The sequence below is a fragment of the Aotus nancymaae genome, unplaced genomic scaffold, assembly GCF_030222135.1.
Source record: "Aotus nancymaae isolate 86718 unplaced genomic scaffold, 86718_ANA_hifiasm-v0.15.2.pri h1tg000077l, whole genome shotgun sequence".
Classification (NCBI taxonomy): domain Eukaryota; kingdom Metazoa; phylum Chordata; class Mammalia; order Primates; family Aotidae; genus Aotus; species Aotus nancymaae.
Genome location: NW_026988492.1, coordinates 8,881,237 through 8,903,419, shown reverse-complemented (window position 1 = coordinate 8,903,419; position 22,183 = coordinate 8,881,237). Strand labels below are relative to the sequence as shown.

Below are 22,183 nucleotides of genomic sequence, written 5' to 3'. Positions count from 1 at the left end.
TGGTCTCCAACTCCTGACTTCAGATGATCCACCCACCTCAGTCTCCCAAAGTGCTGGGATTACAGGCATAAGCCACTGTGCCAGGCCTGTTTTTAACTTTTTGAAGAATTGCCATACTGTTTTTCATAATGGCCATACTCATTGACATTCCCACAAATGATGTGCAAGAGTTTCCCTTTTCTCCCCACTTTTGCCAACACTTATAACCTTTCATCTTTTTTATAGTAGCCATCCTAACAGAAGTGAGATGATATATCATTGTGTTTTTAATTTCCATTTCCCCAGTGATTAGTGACATTGAGCATTTCTTCATATACATGTTGACCATTTCTCAGTCTTCTTTTAAGAAATATTTATTTGGGTCTTTTGCTCATTATTTAATTGGGTTATGTGTGGGTTGTTTTCTGTTTGTTTGGATTTTTTTTCTAAGTTGTATAAGTTCCTTATATATTTTGGATATTAACCACTTGTTAGATGTATGGTTTGCAAATATTTTCTCCATTTAAATGATTGTTTCTTCATTCTATTGATTCCTTCCTTTGCTGTGCAGAAGCTCAGCAAATGTAATCCTATTTGTCTATTTTTTATTTTTGTTTTTGTTGCCAGAGCTTTTGAGATCACAGTCATTACCCAGATCAATGTTATCGAGCTCTTCCCCTATAATTTCTTTCTTTTCTTTTCTCTTTTTAGGCAGCATCACATGAGCTAGCCCCTATATTTTCTTCTAGTAGTTTTGTAGTTTCATGTCTTATGTTTAAGTCTTTAATCCATTTGGAATTGATTTTTGTGTGTGAGATTGCTTTTTGTAAATGAGATAATGATCTAATTTCATTCTTCTACATGTGGACATGCAGTTTTTCTAACACCATTTATTGAAGAGAGTGTCTTTTTCCTATTGTGTGTTCTTGGTATCTTTGTTGAAAATCAAATGACTGTAAATGTTGGATTTGTTTCTGGGCTCTCTATTCTGTTCCATTGGTCTATGTATCTGTTCTATGCAAGTACCATGCTGTTTTACTTACTATAGCTTTGTAACATAGTTTGAAATCAGGTAGTGTGATGTCTCCCAGTTTTCTTCTTTTTGCTCAAGATAGCTTTGACTATTGGGAGTCTTCTGTGGTTCTATATAAATTTTAAGATTGTTTTTCCTATATTTGTTAAGACTGTCATTGGAATTTTGAAAGCAATTGCATTGAATCTGTAGGTTGCTTTTGGTATATGAGCATTTTACAAATATTCATTATTCCGATCCATGAATACAGAATATCTTTCCACTTATTTGTGTCACTTGTAATTTTGTTCATCAATGTTTTATACTTTTCAGTGTTTAGATCTTTTACCTCCTTGGTTAAATTTATTCCTAAGTATTTTTTGTAGCTACTACAAATGAGATTGTTTTCTTGATTTTTTTTTTTTTTTTTAAGATAGTTCATTGTTCTCATGGACTTTAAATGAATAAAAGCTGGTGGCAGGCAACTGGCGATTAGAGAATTGCACTAGAAGACAACAGGAGGCTGACATTTGCTTGTCTCCTCTGAAGATGGAACATAGTGGGATCTCTGTTAGGTGGTAGTAAGAGATGTGGGGCGTTTAGGGCATAAGCGGGGTTTAATTATGGCAAGAAGATAAATGGAGGATGAAAAGGGGAAAATAAGATAGAATACAGGTGCCTCAGTTAAGAGACAGGAGAACTGTGAAAGAAGCACCAGCAGAAAAGAGGCAAAAAGATACAAGGAGGAAAGCATAAGCTTTGAGTCCTATAGACTTGGGTTTGAATCTGCACTCCACTTCTTACTAGCCATGGCAACTAGAATCAATCTGTTTTCTCATCTGCAAATTGAGAATAACAAGAATCTAAGGCCTTGCAGTGTTGTCCTTAGAATTAGAAATGCTGTGTGTGATATACCTGGAAGATAGTTGATATTTAATATTCTTAAAAAAGAAATCAGCTGAATAGGTATGAAAATTCAAGCAGTAACTCAAAGGAGGATGATCTGCTCCTTCAATACCCATCATGATGCTACTTGACCTTTCCCTGACAAGTATGCACTGAGCTCAAGATGCCTGAAAGACCTTGCCAAAGTTTTTTCTTTTTTTTTTTTTTTTTCGTTTTCCTTTTCTTTTTAATTCCCTATTCAGAACAGACCAGAATAAAGCATATTTCATCTACAGGCCAAGTTCTAGACCTCTCCTTTCATCGTTATTTTCATTCATTTGCATATACTTCCAATGGCCTTGCCCTGTCTCCTTCAATCATATTCAACTGGCAAACTCCAATGCTGGGTAAAATCAGAACAATTTAATCACACTTAAAATTATGGCCACACCTTCGATGGGCCCTTAGTTATTTTGGAATATTATATTTCCCTAAAAACCCTTTTCCCAGTCCACTCTTTCAAACTTCATCCTCTCTCCTCAAACCCTCCAAACTTCCTCGCTCTCAGCTGACAACCTTCTTTTAGCACAGTAGCAGATAACAGATACATGGTGAATCTATCAGCCTTCCTACCACTTACCCATCCACTTCCTTCAGGATACTATGGATGACTTTTGTGTCCTCCTAGCTAAAGTAAAACCTTCCTTTTGTGCACTAAATCCAAGTCCTATCATTTATTCAAGGGCATTGTCCTGCAATTGTCTTCTCTCTCTTCTGCACCTTGAATGTTTATTCTTTTTACCAAATCATTTCTGGCAATTAGTGAACATGATCCATTCAGATCCATCATAAAAAAATACCCTTGACCCATTCCCCCTCTACAATCCCCCATTTTTTCTGCTCTTCAGTGTGGTAAATGAATAATAAATGAAAGAGTAATGATACTACCTACTGCACATTCTTTCTTCCTATTCTCTTGAGCCACTTCAGTCAGGTTTCCTCTCCCAGCATGACTCTGAAACTGCCTCTGCCAAGGTCAACAGTGACCTCTGGTTTGCCATACTCTGATTTAACACCTATGTTACTTGTTTTTTCCTTAAGTACTTCATTCATTGGCCTTCAGGACAGCACTTCTCTTGGTTTGCCTCTTGCCTTACTGGCTGCTCTTTCTTCCTCTCCCTGCTGACTTTTCTCATTTCACTGATCTCTCAGTAATGCAGTATCCCAGTCCTTTGTTTTATTAACAGGCACTCTCATGAACTTAAATATTGTCTGTACTTAAAATTCCTGGCCTGGCACTGTGGGTCATGCCTGTAATCCCAGTACTTTAGAAGGCTGAGGCAGAGGGATCACTTGAGCCCAGGAGTTCAAGATCAGCCTGGGCAACATTAGTGGGACCCTGTCTCTACAAAAACATAAAAATAAAAAAAGTAGCGAGGCGTAGTGGCGCATGCCTGTAGTCCCAGCTACTTAGGAACCTAAGACAGGAGGATCACTTGAGCTTTGGAGATTGAGGCTGTGGTGAGGCTGTTAAACCACTGCACTTCAGCCTTACTGACAGAGTGAGACTCTGTCAAAAAAAAAAAAAAGAAAGAAGAAAGGAAGAACGAGAGAGAGAAAGAAAAGAAAGAGAAAAAATATTGTCTTTGTACTTAAAATTCCTGAACTGAACTCTGTAGCCTAGATCATGACTCATGTATTTGATATGCTCTTGAATATCTAATAAATATCTCAAACTTAGCATAACCAAAACTAAAATTTTTAGCCCACTGCAAAAAGTATTCTTCTCTGCAGCCTTCCGTGTCTCATTAAATGACAATTCTATCCTTCCAGTTGTTTAAGTCAGAAACCTCAGGGACATTCTTGGTTCTTCTCTTTCACGCCCCACATTCAATAATAAAAAATAAAATAAGTAGCCATCAGTGAGCCGACCCTTTCAGTTCTCCTTCCAAGTATGACCAGGATCTGGGCAGTTCTCACCTCCTCCTCCACAAACCTAGTGTAAGGCACTATCGATCTTCGTTGGACTATTACAGAATCTCTTAACAGGCCTTCCTACTTTAATCCTGGCAGACAGATCCTGTTACGAGTTATTCCTCTGCACAGAACCTTTCAATGTTTCTCTCACTCTAAGTAAAAGTCAAGTCCTTGACATGGTCTCAACACACTAAATTATCTGCACACTCTATCCTCATTCCTCCTGCTCTCATCTCTTGCTATTTCCCCCTCTTGCTTACTCTTTTCAAGCCCCCTCTTGCTTTTCCTTGAACACGATGTGTACATTCTCATCTTGGGGCCTTTACATCGGTTGATCTGTCATCCTGGAATTACCGCCTTTCCCCACGAGATCTGCATGGCTTACTCACTCTCTTCCTTCAGGTCCTTCCTCAAATATCACCTTATCAGAGAGGCCTTTCCTGACCACCCTCTATGAAATAGCTTGTACACACACACACACTCACTACTTTTTCCCCATTACCCAGCTTTACTTTTCTGAATAGCACCTTTCACCACTTGGTGTTTTTAAGTTGTCTGTGGGTCTCTCCTACACTAGACTATAAACTCCATGAGGACTTCTGCTCACCCATCACCTATACTTCTACTTAGCAGGTGCTCAGTGAATGAATGAATGAATGAGGAGTAAATGAATCTATGTAGTTGCATTTTTAGAGAATACTCCACTTCCCAAACTAGCTGCAGAATCTAAAGGTAAACATTGGCAGGGATTCCCAGCAATAGATTCAGAAACTTAGCCCAGCAGGCTCATTGAAAACATTGAAACACTGAAAAAGCCAACAGGGATCATAGCTCTGGTGTCACTAACAGCAGTTCGTCAGATTTTGAGGGAGCATTTTTTTTAAGAAAGATCTGAGCAGTTTTAAAATGGAAAATATTGGGTGTCTATTTTGGCACTTTGAGTTTTTTCTCTGTTTGACCAAAGTATGTTAAAATTAAAGTATTAAAATAAATATTTGTTTATTGGTTGTGAATTACTGCAATTCAAATGAAACTCACCTTTCCAAACTGCACCTTCTGACCCTTTACTTAGCACATATCTAAACCAGGCTCCACCAGCCAGCCCCTCTGCTCCTCAGCTCAAAGGAGTTTTGAAAACCTGCTGAGAATTTTCATAGATAGGTTTGGCCATTACCCAGTCATTTCGATTGTGCCTTTCTTAAATGCCCACAGTTGGCAGAATGTGAGGGGATGAGAACCCGCCTAATTCGGGGTAGGTGGGGATGCCCTGTCCACTGTGGCGCGATTGACACTCGGACCACGGGTTTCGCTTGCAGGTGCTGGGCAGTGGAGAGCCCCAAGGAGGAGGAGGAGGAGGAGGAGGAGAAGGAGGAGGAGGTGGAGGAGAGAGGGCCAGCAGCCAACCCCTTCGACTTCAGGAGGCTCCTGCGCAAAACGTCCCAGCGCAGGCGCCTCGTCCAGCAATCCTAGCCGCGCGAGGTAGACACCGCCGTCGGAAGCCGCTGTAGCCTGCGGGGCAGCAGAGGCCAAGCGGGCACTGTGGTGCTGGCACCAGCAGGCACTGAAGCTGCGGCCCTGATCGCCACAGGGTCTGCCTGCTGCGCTTGGCCCTCGAGTGCCCGGACCAGCCTTCCCGTGCTCCGGAAGAAGAGACCTGGGAGCCCTCGGGAAACCTCCTCTGATGCCTTCTCTCCGAACTCCCGCACCCTCCTTTCTCATCAGCCCGCCAGTTGGGGCATCCCTGTCCTTGTTCCCCTAATCTATCTCTTTGTTCTTTTTTTGGGGGGGCGGGTGGAGGGGGAACTCCTTCTGTGGACTCCAGGGCACTTGGGATTTCGCCAACCCCTCTCTCATTTGGGGTGACTTCACAGATTCCTTTTTTCTTGGAAACGGCTTTCACTAGCCCACAGAACACTCGCTAGCGGTTGAATCGTAGCGATAAAAGCCCGGGAGGGGTAGGGAGAATTACGAAGATGAACTTCATCTCAAACTTGGCTCTTTCTCTTGCTTTGGTTATTAAGGTTACTAAATAAAGGAAGTGCCTTGGAAAGCCCATGGTTTGCATAACTGATCTTTTTCCCCTCTGGGACTTCTGCCATAAGGCTGCGCTGGTGACCGTGCCCAAGGAGGGGCGTTGAGATGCCTTCATCAGTGCATTCTCAGCACCACCCAGCCACTTCAGAAAAACACAATCTTAAGTGAGAACTCCTTGCCGCACAAACGGGGCGGACTCCAATCTCTAAATCCCAAACACACCACACGTGCCTATGTGCACGCTGCCTTCCCAATCTGTGTAACTGTCTTTGGCATCTGTAAAGGTGCTGGTGCCCCCACTGGGTGGAACTATCAGATTTCAGGTTCTCCTAGTCTGCAGATTCGGGGCCATCTTTGCTACTCCGACTTTGTGTGTATTTAAAATGATGAAGACTAGTGGGTGGACGGAAGTTTGCATTCCTGGATTGACTGCCCCTTATTCTAAAACCGGTTTAAGCTGCTTTATCAAACTGACACTCCCATCTAAGCGACCTGGAGAGGGTGAGGACAGGTGATGAGGTTGCATGGAATCAGAAGAAGGGTTCTGCCCAGCACTGGGCTTACCCCTGTGTGGGTGCCCTTGGCTTCTGCATCCACAGGCCAGAGTCAAAACGCTCTGGGGAAATATTAGAGGAGTGAGTGAGGGCACGTGCAGGGGGCTCAGAATGTTGCACCGCTGGTCCACAGGGCTTAGTAATCTCTCCAACTTAAAAAGTTGGCACCAAAAGGTCCCCAGAGACAACTCATGCAATCTCTTCATTTTACAGTTGCAATCTGGCCAAGGGGAAACCTGCGGCTATGGCAGGGAAGAGTCCAAGTGCGCTCCGGGCCTCCTTTTTCCCTAGCTTAGCAGCACAGCCTCGCTGGGGTTGGGACTGAACGTAAGGAGTGACCCTCAGCTGTGTGAATGCACTGAGTAGCTGCCTATGGCACAGCATGCAAGAAATCAGCACGGCAGGTCACAAGAGAGAGAGGCTGGGAGGGACAGGGGTGTCTATAACTCAAAGTGGTCTGGCCCCCTTCTGCCTCTAGCCACCTATCCACCTGCCTCCAGAAGGCCTGGGTTTGTGGGGAGGGCAGAGCAGGGGCAGGAGGTAGGGAGTAGTAAGCTGAGCTCAGCTTTTCTGCCTGTCTGCCTTCAATCCAGGCTTCCTTCTGGAGTGGCCCCTGAAGACCAGAGCCCTGGCATTCAGGCCCTTCTATGACTTCTGTTGGTGTAGGAAGAATTTAGGGAAGGAAGCAATTGACTCCCTCCCTAAATTTTCCTGGCACCAGTGTTTTCAGTGAGAACAGAAAAGAGAATGGCAAAGGCTTGGTGAATGCTTGGTTGCAATGTTTTTGTTGTCTTTTTCTTCTGTGGTTTTTTGTTTCCTCTCCTTTTTCGTTCCATTTTCCCTTCTTTCTCTGTCCTTTGACATTTAAGCACTGGAAGGATACAGGAAACTATGTACAAGACACTCTTCTTTGGGTCAGCCTGAGACCCCTATGTTAGGAAACAACAGACATCTAAGGAAACAGTCTCTAGGAGCTGGAGGATTGGGTCTCCCCTCATTCAAGGAAGGGCCTTCGAAAGCTTGCCCCCGACCACCACCACCCCGCCCCTGGCCCGCCTTCCTTTCCCTTCACTGGATGCCTCCTTTGTGAACTAATGACTGTAATTATTACCTCCCAGAGCTCTTTTGTTATCTCCAACCCCAAGCCCTGAAGACGGGGAATGGGCTCTTTTGTGAAATGAAGGTCATTACAAAGCAAATTGCCGTCAAGGGAGGGACAGCCTTCAGGAAAGACAAATCAGATCCCCGTCTGCATCCGAAGCTGGGTGCGTTTAAATAAAAAATATAAATACCACCATTAGATCCAAAGTACTCCAGATCTGTGGGATTTAATGGAGTTAAAACAGTAACACTTGAAGCCATTGCTTTACCAAAAAGAAAAATAGTTAAATTCAAGTGTTTTAATCCATTTCTTCTTGGGGGTTTTGTGTTTTAAATGCTTGTTTTTAAGAACCTGTATGTTTTCAACCACTCATTTACAGTAGAAAAGTTCTGCAACCCTAGCCTGCTGGCTTGGAGCAAAACCTTTGCAGGATTTGATATGCATTTAAACAAAGAACCCGCCTCTGTGAGGCTGGAAAGAGCTGCGGAGCTGCGATGCCTGAAGTACAAATGGCTGAACCACAAGTCTTTATGTTTCTGGAGTTGTTACCTTGGTCACCTGGAGTGTCAGCGCCAGGAGAGCCAGAAAGAGGAGCCAAACTGAGTTTTTGACCAACCGGGCTCCCACAGCCTGGTCCAGATTTCTCCACCTAGCCCGCTCAGCACCAGCCTTCGGCAGGACACTATCAACGCCTGATTGGTTCCCCGCTCTCACCCCGGTGCCTGGGCCCAGCTGCCATAGTGTGGATCCCATGACTCCTCAGGGAAGCCCTGGACTCAGGCAGCGAGAAGAAGACTGCTTTGTGGAGAAAATTGACCAGGGACATTTGTGCTCCAGGACACAGGACTCGGGCCCGTATGCGTCCAGCATGGGCCCCAGGATGTCCCTTCTAAGTGAGGGTCAAGGGGTGGTCTTCCAGACGGGATCCCCGGATCTCTGCTTTGGTAGTAGCTTTCATGGCTGTTTCAGGAGGTCAGAGAAAGAAAACGGCTTGTGAACACAATGGAAATGACAGGCGCTTTGGCAGGCACGGGGAAGGCAGCCGCCTCGGGAAGCCGACCGCAGCCCTTTCCCCTCTCTCCCTCCCTCTCTCCCAGAGCCCCGGAGTTGCGAGGTGCACTTGAAGTGATCTCTACTGCCAGGAGAATGCAGCGCAAACTGTCAAAGGGCTCCCAATCCTCAGGGCGTCCTCCCTGTCTGTAACAGCTTTTTGTAGAAAGGAAATCATCAGAAAGATTCTTTCTTCTCCTTTCTTTATTAGAAAAAGAGAAAACCCTTCCTACTAGGAAGAAAAAGCCAATCTCGCGCTCCCGGGTCACCTGCTACCGCGAAGATTCTCTGGGGGCGGGGGCGGGGGCGGGGGGTGCCATTGGTTTGAGTCCCCTTAAAACGAGGGCCCTGCGGGCGATGCCTTCTTTCCTACTCGGATTTGGAAAGCTGAGATTGCTTAGTTGGAAACCCTGTTCTCCCCTCCCAGGCGCACACAGATTCCCCTTACTGGAAAGCAGCGGGCCCTTCCACGCCTCTGCGGGCCAAGGTCACCAAATGACCTGATCCCATCCCCCACCCGCCGTCAATGCTGCCGACTCTGGCCGCTCTGCTTCGTTTCCTTCCAAGAAGTTTCCATTCGTTTTATTTGTTTTCCCCAGCCCAAGGTCCTCGGAAGACTCCAGCGTGGATTTTAATTGCCTCGATCAGCAGTCATCCTCCCCAGCCGTCACTCAGAGCCTGGACGTTGGGTCCTGCGATCTAGCCCTTGGCTGCGCAGAACGGTGCGCCCCGGGGGACGGCGCGGTTCAGCAGGCAGTCGTCAGGCTCTACTAAGGCGCTGAAATGAGCCCATCAGCAGGTAGGAGCCCTTCACCCGCCGTCTCCTCCCCAGGCTCGTGAAAGGCGCTTGATGCCGGCCCGGCGGCGCGATCTCTCGAGGTCGCAGCGACCTCAGCACCAGCTAGGAGGAAGGCAGCGACGAAACCCCGCTTTCTTCCCCTCAGCTGGAGTCAGACCTCAAACAACACCCCAGTCTGTGCACACAGAAAACTACTCTGGGCCACGTCCCGCCTCGCCGAGGTGTCCCCAGTCTGTCTCTCGCTGAGGCCAACGCGCAGCGGCGGTGGCAGCACCCGGGACAGCGGCCGCTGGCACTTCCCGCCTCTGGCTCGCCCCAGGACGCGTTGGCACGCCTCCCACCCTCGCACTCTGACTCCAGCTGGCGTGCACGGTCTGCCTCGCCACCTCACGACTCAGCTCCCTCCCTCTCTCCTGGTTTTTCCTCCGCCGCCCCCTCATTCATCCCCACTGGGCTCCTTCTCCCTCAAATGCTCTCGGGCTCTCGGCGCTTTCCTGAGTCGGGGCTCCGAAGACCCTTAGGTCGTCCTCGTCCCTTTTAAGGCTCCGCGGCTTCCAAAGCGTTGCCACGTCCCTAAACCCTGTCTCCAGCTCGCGCACACACACACGCACACTCAGACACGCGCGTTTTCTATCCGGGCGTGACACCCGCCCTCGCCGCGCGGCCCCGCCGGTCCCCGCGCGGTGCCCTCCTCCCGCCACACGGGCACGCACGCGCGCGCAGGGCCAAACCCAAGGCAGCTCGCCGGCAGCTTGCACTCGCAGGCGACCTGCTCCAGTCTCCAACGCCGATGGCATCTCCGGGCTCCGGCTTTTGGTCCTTCGGGTCTGAAGATGGCTCCGGGGATCCCGAGAATCCCGGCACAGGTAGGAAAGAGAACGGGGACCTGCGGCGGGAGAATTTTGCGGTGGTCTGGGGTTTGCGGGGCTACCGGGAAGCTGAAGGAGGTTTTTCCACCTGCAACAGGAAACTTCTTCGGGCGCTTCTCCCTGCTTTTGGGCTAAGTCCTTGACGGCCCAAGAGCTCAAGACCTCTACAGACTCTTGTCCCCTGGGAAGACGCCCAATAAGTCTCAGGCCCCTTCAAGGGAAGGCTGGAAGAGCCCCCCAAAGACCGCGGTGTCTCTAGGACTTGGAATTCCGTGGGCTTGGGGCGCTGCTAAGATCTGGGTGTCTGGACCCTGGGGAGGGACGGAGTGACCGTGAAGATAGAACAAAAATGGGAAAGGTGAGAGAATTCTTGGTCTTGAAAGACAGCCTGCGAAAAAATGGATTGCTTCAGTGTTTAGGAAAACTCGCACAAGCGAGGCAGGGAGAGTTTGCCTGAGCCGACTGGCACCTGGAAGGGCAGCGGTGTGGGCTTCTCCTTGGGAAACAGATTCAAGGAAATGAGAGGCGGCCGGGGCGGCCAGGCTCCCGCTTGCCTCCGGCACGTGCCGGCAGCACTAGGTCCTGGGCGGCCCCCAGGAAGAAGGTGGCCCCTTCCCGGATCCCCGGTTGTTTGATGTTCACACGGAACGAAATTTCACACGTCCGTCCGATGTTCTCTTTCTGCCTCGCTGCCCGCCTGCCTGTCTTTCCTTGCAGCGCGAGCCTGGTGTCAAGTAGCTCAGAAGTTCACGGGCGGCATCGGAAACAAACTGTGCGGTGAGTGCCCAGGGACAGGGGCGGGCAAGGTCGCGCGCTCGCGGCACGCGGGGTCCAAGCCGTCCTCTCACCTCCGCATCGCGGTCAGCGGAGCTGCGGATTCCTGGCCTCGGGTGGGCGGGAGCGAGGGAGCCGGGCCCGGCGGAGGATTGACTAGGCCCGCGCTCGGTGTCCTTGCCCAGCCCTGCTCTACGGAGACGCGGAGAAGCCGGCGGAGAGCGGCGGGAGCCAAACCCCGCGGGCCGCCGCCCGGAAGGCCGCCTGCGCCTGCGACCAGAAGCCCTGCAGCTGCTCCAAAGCGGATGTCAACTATGCGTTTCTCCACGCAACAGGTAAAGGCTCCGCGCCGAGCCCCGGGGCGCCCCGGCCCAGCTCTCTGCCCCGCCCACCGTGGCCTGGCGGGGGACCTCGCACTGAGAGCGGGACTGGGGCGTTGAGGTGGCTGCGGAGGCGGGACCTGCCAGAATCTTTAGATGAAAGCGAGAAATGCGGGACCTGCCCGCTGGGTCCAAGTCCTCGAACCGGCCTCTGAACGCCAAGAGGGCTCTGAGGCCATGGCGCTCTTCCCCCAGCGCGGCTCTTGGAGTGGCGGGTAGCCAATGACCCAGGCGCTCGCGCGCGCACTGAATCGAGGACGGCTGGCTTCCCTAGGCCGCTGGGGCCTCGGGTGGGACTCAATTTCCAAATATCGTGCCCGAGAATTCAGAATTGCATAATTTTTTTTATGTCTTTAGATCACGAGAGTGATTTGTAGCTGCAATCGCACAAGAGAACCATTCTATTCACATGAAACTCGCACACAAGTTTTACCCCCGTGCGCTTACACACAGTCTCCCAAATGCACGCGCGCGCACACACATGCAGACACACACGCACACGTTCCTCTCTCTCTCTTTCTCATACACACACACACACACGCACAGACACTGACGGCGGGCTGTTCCCTTCCTAACAGACTAGAAATCCTAATGCTCCTTTTCCACTTTGGTTTGCCCAAAGGCGTTCCAGACAAACTCTTCTGACGTGAAACCTTTCCATAAACATTTAAGATGATACACTGAGAAACAATATTTAGGACGAACTCCTGTGAAATAAACGGAGGCACGCGTTCTTCAAAAAAAGAAAGCAAACAATATGAGTTATGAATTGAAATGCAAGAGTTAATTTGGGGAAGAGGAGAAATCGTAATTTCTCTCATTCTCTTCACCTTTGAAAAATGCCTCCTTTCTAAAGAAAAATGTTCTGCGTTTCCAAAAGCTTTATTTAACGTGAAATTTCTCAATTCAAAGAGATGTTATTGCCTTATCAAGATCTTGCCTTGAATATTTTCACAGTAAAATTAAAATGTGGCATTTTAATTACATTCTTTAGACCTGCTGCCGGCGTGTGATGGGGAAAGGCCCACTTTGGCGTTTCTGCAGGATGTTATGAACATTTTACTTCAGTATGTGGTGAAAAGTTTCGATAGATCAACCAAAGTGATTGATTTCCATTACCCTAATGAGCTTCTCCAAGAATATAATTGGGAATTGGCAGACCAACCACAAAATTTGGAGGAAATTTTGATGCATTGCCAAACAACTCTAAAATATGCAATTAAAACAGGTATTGTCTCATCGAAAATAATAAAGCTCTTTTTTCTTTTACAATTTTTATTTTTTCTATAAAATGTTTTGTTTGATGGAGTTACTGATATTTTCAAAATTGCAAAGTTATTTTCATCATGTAAAAAATAGTCATTATTGTCATGATTCTAATCCAAACACCTTCCACTGTTATTTTTCATGCTTCTGAAGTTGATAATGTCAGAAACATGATTTAAGTGTAAATCATCAGGTTTTACGTTGCATGTATTTGGACCCGGAGATTAACCACTGGTGTAGAAGCAAACATTTATCAGCAGAGGCCAGCAGACTCAAAATGGAGAAAGAGAATATGGAAATAAAAGCTCAAGAAATGCATGATCCAAACAAAACCCCGAATACCAGTGCTGTGCTGGTATTTTCTTTGGCATCGAACTGGTTAGAAACAGGACTCACCACCCTATTAATCATTGAGCAGGAGGGCTGTTTTCACATTTTCTTAAATGGCCAACCTTTCCGATTCGAATTCAGATTTTCACTTATTTTTTAAGGAAGTGTGCACAACACGCAAGCAGACATGCTAGAAGCTAGCTTAGCAATTCAGCCATGTTTTTCAAGGATGTGTGTTCCTCCCAGTCACTGTGTATGTGAGATAAAGAAAAAAGGGGGGAAGGGCAAATCAGATATCCTTAGGGGGAAATTTTTTAAAATACATTTTTGTGGTCTCTTGGCTTTTCACAGGATTCTTTATATTCCATTCATGTGACAGCTTCGTTTATAACATTTATTTGGGTCCATTCTGAGCTTTCATGTTATCTACACAAAGTCAGCTATTCATCTGCCCAGGTCTTAATTATCCTTGCTTTTTACATTGTCCCTAATCATCCTGATACACGAAGGCATGGCACTTCATTAAGGCAATAAAAATAAGTATGAATGAATTTCCCGGTGCGGGGAGGACTTTGTAGATCTAAATTGATGTGTAGTCTTTAAAAGATTTGCTAGCAAATAAAAAATGTGAACTATGACATGAACGTCCATCATTGTAGAAATGTCATCTTTTTAGATTGCAAATTTTTTGCCGATGATCAGTAATATGCTAATCAATAACAAACATTCTTAAAATGTTTGCTGTGAGAACTTTAGTTCTTTTTTTTCTTTTTGTTCACATTATTTGTACCAACAGAGAAGAAAGGTATGCATATGAAAAACCTTGGGACATTGATATCTATCAAAGTCAGGAGTTTTGAAGGTGTATTAGACATAATCCTCAATTAATGTTCATGGAGAACCCACATGATATTTACAGCAGCCATTAAAAAAATGTCCTACCCCTCCTCAGCTTTTCCTGCATCAATAGTGTAATCCTGAGTAATGCTTTTAATTCATTTTTGTTTGACCCATTCCCCATACCTAATATTTAGATATGTTAATAGTAAATTGCTACCTATTGTTTTTATTGCTACCAAACCAAAAAGAACCTATGAAAATGTTTTATGTCTTCATCCTTGAAAGCTGGCGGTGCCTGAAATGCAGTCTAAAGAGTTAAGATAATGGGAATTGCAAGCCAATGAAAATAATCGTTCTGTCTATCAATGTTCCATTTAGTGCCAGGAAAAGATAGGCTAATTCAATACTTGGATTTTGCCATAATGCTTGTGAAACTGTTAGTCAGGTGTCAGTGTAATGCATTTTATTTAAAGTTCAGATAAAAACGTGATGGATTAAGTTGGATTTCTAGGCAAGGCATATCAATATCAATTCAATCTCTCAATAGTTTTTATAACATATTTAGTCTGCTGGCCTTTTCCTTCCAAATAGCATTTCAAAAAATTAACAGCAGTCCTCTTCCCTATTCAGCTGGCAAGCCGATAGATTTCTGTGCTATAACTATCACATTTGTCATCTAGCACTATTTAGGGTGTGTCAAATTAGTTGCCATCCCTGCTACCACCAGACATTTTAATGCTCCTCAGGAGATTATTTTATAAAATGCATATTGTCATCTTGTTTCAACTGAGAGACCTTAACCTGATTTCCACTTGGGCTCCAAGCTTAGAGAGGAGTGAAGGGCAGTGGGAAAATGAAGTCTTCATGGATTGTTAAAACTACTTCTGTGAAAAGAAATGTTGGAACACAGAAAACTGTCCAGAGAAGGATATAATTCACATTTGCAGAGATCATTAGATTTGGTGCTGGTGGTAGTGGTGCTGGCTGGGGAAGAGGAGGACTTAATGTGATCCTGAATCTTTAACCAAACCATCAGACAAAGGGAATTAAGCCTCAGTAGATGAGGCCATTCTGGTGTGAGTATTGCCAGGACATCAAGAGCCCTTTGGACTGACTTTTGGCCTCTTCCCAACTGATTGTGAGCACCAGGATCAGAGTTGCCTGAGGCTGGTTGTTCTCAGTCTGCTCATCCTTCCGTGCTCATTTGCTAGTCTGCAGGGAGCATCCCTGAGTCTGAGCTGCCGATTCTCACATCTCAAGCTCGCCATCTTCCTGGCCTCACCGGATGCCTGATGCACTGCGCTCTGCTCCCATCACAGGGCCTGGCAGGGCGGCGACAGCAGCAGGAGGCCAAGGGCTGCCAGGACAGCTGACTGATGGGGGCAGGTCTCACAATTCCTCAGAGAGAGCCCTGCCTGTATTTGCTGGACAGCCCCAGGAAGCAGCCTGTAGTGGCCACAGGACAAGAGTAAATGTCATTAGGGGAGTATTTCCGCCAGAAATCAAGAGGGCCTGTTGATCTGACCTGTCAAAACATCTCCCTCCCTGTTTTCACATCATGATCAGGGAATGAAAATTTTGAGGCAGGAGAGAGATTCAGGTAAAATGGCAGACCAAGGTCAAAAAATATAGAGGGAGGAAGGGAAACCCAGCAATGAAAAAAGCATCAAAATTGTTTTCACGGTTTGCGGAAAGTTATCATCAGGGTAGATTAGCCTTCTGATATCCGGGTCACAACACACCCCTTTCTGTCTTATGCAGAGGTTTTCATTCCCAAGTTTCCCTGGAGTTAAATACTGTCTAGTCATAGACATCACATTCATCCAGAAAATGCATATGAATTGAAAGAATAAGATTAATGGATAGAGCTGATAATCCTTATTAATTTCCTCACTTGAAAAAAAATGGCTTAGAGAAAGAGAAATGAAGGAGCATAGGGAGGGAGGAAACGGCTGTGATTTCAGCTGCGAGTATAATGAGATGGGGAGTCAATGAGGCAGAGAGGAGTGCAGGGTTGCTCCAGACATCAGCAGCCACAGCAGCAAAAAGGCCTTTTCACCCTTCTTGGATGGGTAAACTGAGGGGAGTCAGCATCAGAGGTAGAAGGGTTCTGCACAAGGCCACAAGGACATAAAACAATGCTGGAGAATGCACACTAGATACACAAATCCTGATCCCACTAAAATGTGCGTCTTCTCAGCTTCTATCTTTTCCTGGTGTCTAACTCTCCGGCCACATGCCTGAGGCTGATAAGAGAGCACTCCAGTGCAGGAGATAAGCTAGACATTGACTTTTGTCTCTGCTTTTCCCCATTGCCTTCCTTTATCATGTTTTGCCTGTGCTGGAGATGAGAGAGATCACATCCCAGGCTTCAGACAGATGTCCAGTACGAGGAAGATACCTGTTTCCATAATTGCCCATCATCCAAAATTTTTGCTGCTGTGCAAATCACGGACCTATCGATGATAGGCTTTTGTGAAGCAAGAGGAGAAAACTGAGTGCTAATGACATATTTATAATTACATTTTAAACAATAGCCTCAGGAGAATGTGGATGTCAATCCATTTAGAGAGTTTTAGAGAAATCCAGAAGTTAATTAGATAAGCCTTGCTAATGGACTAATCAGTCCATTGAATATATCTTTATGCATCTTGTTGATAAAACAGTTGTGTTGACTATGTGGCTTTATTTTAAATCACAACTATGAAGGAGTTCTGTTGTTTATAATCAACAAAGAAGAACTGACAAGAATTAGCTTTGTCCATGCCATCTTTAGACAATCATCACCTTTTGAATCCAGGGCAAATCATTCAGCGGAGTGTCCTATTTTCTCATTTTTGCCCTGTCTTTTGTAATCATCAGCCATTTGTCACTGATATTATTATGAATGTTGGCATGCCTGGCGGATGTCACGGTATGACTGATTCTCAGGACAACTACAACAAAAAAGGACTTCTAGCAGCATGAGTGTAAATGAGAAGTAACCTGTCTGAATTGCTTTGGGTTGCAGAAGCATTTTAGCTTGCAAAAATATTGAAAGTAGAGAAGAAATTAATGTCCAGATTGCAAACCATATTTGTGATTTTTTATATAGTATGTTTAAAGGAAGATTTGTAGGGTATGTTTTAAGAAATATCAAAACGTTTACTTCATGGTTAGAGGAAATGCTTTAATGATGTGTGTGTATGTGTGTGTGTGTGTGTGTGTGTGTGTTCTTGCATATACACATGTGTGTACATGTTGGATTTCTACTTACGGATTTCCTGTCACTGACAGATCTTTCACGCTCCTTTAGCTAGAGAAATCATGTGTTTGAGAGGCATTCATTTTCATTGGAGGTAATCCTGATTCTGGTATTCCATTTTATTCAGGGCATCCCAGATACTTCAATCAACTTTCCACTGGATTGGATATGGTTGGATTGGCAGCAGACTGGCTGACATCAACAGCAAATACTAACATGTAAGTAGCCAAATGTATTTTTATGTAATTTAGGATAATTATTAGTGACATTCCTTAGTCTTTACCTCTTATGTGAAAATCTGTTTGTATTAAGTAGCCACTAAAATAGTGATACAAACTTCTGAAGTGTAAGTGTTCACTTTAATGTAACAGAAACTAGTCCTGATATATCTTCCATGTAATCAAACTCTACAAAATTTTTAAAACACACGAGACTTTTTTTCTGACATTTTTGATTTATTATTATGCGTAATGTCAAAGACAAATGGGACCAGATATTATCTTTTAAATCATGTTATTCTGCAATATTTTTTATTTATTCAATACGATAAATTCCCCTTGTGCGTTAGGTCAATAATTGGAGCTCTTGATTTTAGGGATATAGAGAAAATAAACAAACCTTTGGAAGGCCTTTTTGAAATAATTTTCTCTCTGCTTAATGTTATAATCTTAACACTTATAAATGTATGTTTTGAAAAAGGAAATCATTCTGTAGCTATTGTAATGATTGTAAATTATTTCTTTGAGTTACAAAGGTAAAATGTGGCCATAACTACATTTCAGGTTCACCTATGAAATTGCCCCAGTATTTGTGCTTTTGGAATATGTCACCCTAAAGAAAATGAGAGAAATCATTGGCTGGCCAGGGGGCTCTGGTGATGGGATATTTTCTCCAGGTACATGATATTTCAACTTTCTTTGTGTTTTTTCTAATAATATGCAATGCCTTGTTGTAAGCCTAGGGAAGATTAAATATTTAGCCTGTGTCTCTGCTCAGATTAAATAGACTGCATGTTGATCAAAAGAATGAATGTGATTAAGTGCACGTGACCATTGGACATGCCTCCAAGCTAAGTAACCCATGCTTGAACATCAGTTATTTGTGTCCAAAAAGAGCATAATCAGAGATGGTACTTACCCAGTGCTTCTACTGTGATCCTACAAGCAGGCTGTATGGATAATGTGGAACAAAGGAATCAAGATTCCTAATCAGAAAATTAACTCTATGACGCTCTTCGTAGAATTAGTGAAAGGAAACAGGTTGCCTCATTTATTAAAGCATTTGCTGTTCAAAGTTGCCTAGCAAGGTAGATCTACTCAATAGAGCATATGGACCACTGTATCTTTGAAATAACAAGCAGCAAAGTGGACTTACACTAATTTCAAGGAGGACAGAGAATGCCTTGGGAGAGAATTTCTTAGAGCAAAAAAAAAAAGAGGGTTATTATTTCTTCAAGAGCTTTCTCATCCCTTCTCTTTTTTATCATGACATTCAGTCTTTTCCATTCTGCCTTTTATCACCAGCCATTGCATTCTAAGCTCCATTATTTATACCTCTTCCAGCCAAGAGAATCAACCTGAAACAAAAAGCTATGCCCTCGGTTTATGATTCTGTGTGTGACCTTGGTTTGATGCAGAAAAGGAATAGAAGTTAGTAAGGCAGTGGAAAGAGAGTCACTGACCCATGGAAAAGAAACTTGATGTGCAGACCATCAGCTAATCAGTGGCAGGAGCGGGAGTTATTAGTCCACTGAGACAGGACCCACCTGGGAGAGAGGCCAGAGCCACACCTGTCATTGTGTCAGACAGAGCATAAGGCCAAGTGGTTGTGATCTCTCTTCAGCAAATCTACAAAGACAAGCAGATGATGAGAGAGAGGGAGGAAGAAAAGAATGAGTGGAAAGAAGAAATGATAAATAAGCAAGAGTGATCCCAAGACCAGGGCTTAAGTTAAGCATGTTTGCCTGCAAGCTCTGTTCGGCTATTTTACTTTATGTGTTTAAATATATAGCACAGTTTTTCAGGTGCTGAAGGAAAAGGTGTTAGTTAAATGGAAGGGAAAATTAGGCTTTTTAAAAGTCATTGAACAACAGCTGTGATGAATTTTAACCTAGCCTTTATTTTGTAGGGCACTTAGAACTTAGTTTTCCTTTGGAAAACCATCCCTGTTGGGGGAGCTTTGTCATCATTGCCTGATGCTTTGGAAACATTTTTCATGAGGAATGAAGTGGGATACAGAGATCCTCATCATTTCTACCTTTCTTCTTCCTACCTTGTGTGGTTGGTTTTAGGATTGATCTGTCCCTGAGACGAACCAAGAACATGCTGGGCTCTGTTTTTTTCTTTTATTTGAATTTATTTTATGCTGAATTTATTCCCATGCATTAGTTTTAATGGTCCCCAGGAGTATGGAGAGAACAGCGTACATGTTGATCCTGAACATTGACTAATTTGAATAAGAGCCAGGCCCAATTTACCTGGCTGGTCTGAAAAACCTACATGCCCCAGAAAACATATACCCAGAGAAAGAATTCTCTTTGGCAGTTCTGCAAGGCCAGGTATGGACTTAGAGCTTACCCTCCACACTTACTGACGATGGGGGATTTTCACGTGGAAAAGACTTCAGCTTGAAGTATGGAAATTATAGTCTTCCTTGGAGCCTAAAGACCCATTTGCTCTTACCCCAAGATGCAAGCCATAGATATCACACTACAGTGCAATGCAGACATTGCCAAGTGGGGAGAAGACAGCAGAGAAGGTCATTGCAACCTGTTTTTGCTCTACTTTCTATAAGACATCACAGAGGAGAAGTGGCTCATCACATCCTTACTCGCTATGGATGCTATTCTCGGGAGCTTCCAGCCTTGCTCCTGCAGTAGAGAGTCTTACAATTTAAGAGTGGGGATAGAGAAAGCCACACATCTTGTGGGTCTGGGATCTAAAAGTCGCATTCCCTGGGATTCAACGTGAAGGGTTAGATCTGTGACTTAAAACATACCGCTTTACACCTACATCAATAATATTCAAAGGCATCATGCTTTGTGGAAAGTCTTTTAGGACTCCTAGAAGAAATCTGCTTTTGTGATGTCACCTACCCTGGGAACCAGAGAAGTACAGAGCACTCCTTACTGCTCATCAGGTCACAAAGCACAAAGACTAAGGAGGGGCTAGGAAAGAAAGCTTGGCTTGGTCATAGACCTTTTCCTAGCTAAAAGGGTTTTCATAATATTTCAGCACTTGCTTTTATTTATTTTATTTTTTATTTTTTTGAGGCAGTCTCACTCTGTCACCCAGGCTGGAGTGCAGTGGTATGATCTCGGCTCACTGCAACCTCCTCCCGGGTTCAAGCAATTCCTGTGCCTCAGCCTCCCCAGTAGCTGGGATTACAGGTGCCTGCCATCATGCCCGGCCAATTTTTGTATTTTTAGTAGAGATCGGGTTTCACCATGTTGGTCAGGTGTTGAATTCCTGACCTCAGGGGACTCACCCACACCTCAGTCTCCCAAAGTAGCACTTGCTTTTACATCCTTTCTAGAAGATTCGTAGGAAATAAGAGCTCACGCATCTATTCTCATGCCTCTGTTACACAAAGTGGTCTTCTCTGCCCAGAGGCCCAGAAGCTTCTTCCTCCCACTCAGGGCTGCTGAGCCTTTAGCCAGAGGACAGCTGAGCTGCAGAGTGAGGCATGGGAGGGCAGAGCTGGAAGCCTCAGGAGAACCGCATGTGAAGAGCACTTCCTTTGGGTACATCTTCCCCCTTTTCTTCTCCCCTCCTTCCTTCTCCAGCCTCTTTAGGAACAACTAAAGCTGGCTGGTCTGAAGGTAGTGAGTTATGCCAATTGATTGTTCACAGTCAGTTACAGATCGAACTCCTCGTTCTACTCTTTCCCCTCTTCTCACTACTGCACTTGACTAGTCTTAAAAAAAAAAAGAAAGAAAGAAAAATAAATAAATAAATAAGAACAACTAAAGCTGCAATTCTCAAACGAGGTCATTTTGCCCTCCCCAAGGGACATATGGCAAAATCTACAGATACTTTTGATTGTCTGGGGGAGGGGGTGCTACGGGCATCTGGTGGGTAGAAACCAGGGATGCTGCTCAACACCTTGCAATGCCCCGGTCAGCCCTTACCACAGTTATGTTGCCCAAAATGTCAGTAAGTGCCAAGACCATGAGCTGGAATAGAATTTCCTTTCGAAGCGGACCCTGCTTCCAGCAATCTACAGTCAGCCTTTTAGACAGGGTGTCTGCTCAGAGCAGGCGTGACCTGGATTCTACTTATCCTGTGTCTCTGGGGTCCAGGAAGGAAGGAATCGCCCTCATTCTGACTGAGCCAGGATCTAGGTGATGAGTGCTCTGTGCCAGGCGGCCTGCTTGGGTCAGAGCCCAGGGCTGGAGAGGCAAAGGTCATGGCCCTGCATGGGCCATTCAGCTTGACATGGAGCCCTCCTGCTCCTCAGCCACCAGGAAGGAGAGCAACTCGGAGCACTCATGTGATGGCAGGGCCTCGGGTGTCCCCTTCGCCATAGGAGGGAGAGGCAGTACCTTCACTCTGCCTCATGGCCTCATGCCTTCCACACCAGTGTATTAATTTGCATTCATAACAATCTGTCTTTTATGAATTGCAAAAATCCTAAACTTTCCAACAGCTCCAGGTTTTCTTTGCTTGTCAAGTGAGACTCTACTTATAAGACACAAATCTTATGGCGTGGAATCCCTGACAACCTTAGGATGACATAGAAAAGTAACGCAATATGGACTGAAAATTCTTAGTTGTGTGTTTTTCTATAATTATGAAATAAGTTTTGATAGCTAATACAATTCTATTTCAATGATGTATTTGCAAGGGAAGAACTGTTTAGAGGGAATGAACAGATGAGTACGATGAGATGGACTTGGAGGTTGATCCTTTATAACAGGGATCCAGTTGATCCAGCCCTCTGTGGTGGATCCCTAACGGGTCTGTGGTCTATTAGGAACTGAGCGCACAGCAGGAGGTGAGCAGGGAGCAAGCCAGTGTTACCGCCTGAGCTCCGCCTCCTGTCAGGCCAGCAGCCACATTAGATTCTCACTGGAGCCTGAACCCATGA

At 45.2% G+C, this 22,183-nt stretch overlaps 2 protein-coding genes and 1 long non-coding RNA gene across 11 annotated transcripts in view; all 3 read left to right on the top strand.

The window, feature by feature from the left end:
• Positions 1–5,916, top strand: part of MYO3A (myosin IIIA) — a 234,307-nt gene extending 228,391 nt beyond the window's left edge. For 6 of the 9 annotated variants that reach the window (XM_012450143.3, XM_012450146.3, XM_012450148.3 and 3 more), the window contains one exon: positions 5,170–5,916. In XM_012450143.3, the coding sequence (XP_012305566.3) occupies positions 5,170–5,323 (154 nt within the window). In that variant the 3' untranslated portion in view covers positions 5,324–5,916. Of the gene's footprint in view, positions 1–690; positions 1,279–5,169 lie in introns of those variants that run through there. The other 3 variants (XR_002477556.2, XR_002477552.2, XM_021665142.2) reach the window with 2 other exon arrangements.
• Positions 5,917–8,057: 2,141 nt separating this feature from the next.
• LOC110567058 (uncharacterized) lies at positions 8,058–9,594 on the top strand. Its single transcript, XR_002477519.1, has 3 exons — positions 8,058–8,436; positions 9,193–9,392; positions 9,538–9,594. It is a non-coding gene; the product is annotated as an uncharacterized LOC110567058 (long non-coding RNA).
• Positions 9,595–9,739: 145 nt separating this feature from the next.
• The window catches only part of GAD2 (glutamate decarboxylase 2), a 98,451-nt gene continuing 86,007 nt past the window's right edge, over positions 9,740–22,183 (top strand). The window contains exons 1-6 of the mRNA XM_021664983.2: positions 9,740–10,258; positions 10,979–11,038; positions 11,221–11,370; positions 12,410–12,643; positions 17,223–17,313; positions 17,878–17,990. Coding sequence (XP_021520658.1) covers positions 10,183–10,258; positions 10,979–11,038; positions 11,221–11,370; positions 12,410–12,643; positions 17,223–17,313; positions 17,878–17,990 — 724 coding nt within the window. The 5' untranslated portion in view covers positions 9,740–10,182. The remainder of the gene's footprint in view (positions 10,259–10,978; positions 11,039–11,220; positions 11,371–12,409; positions 12,644–17,222; positions 17,314–17,877; positions 17,991–22,183) is intronic.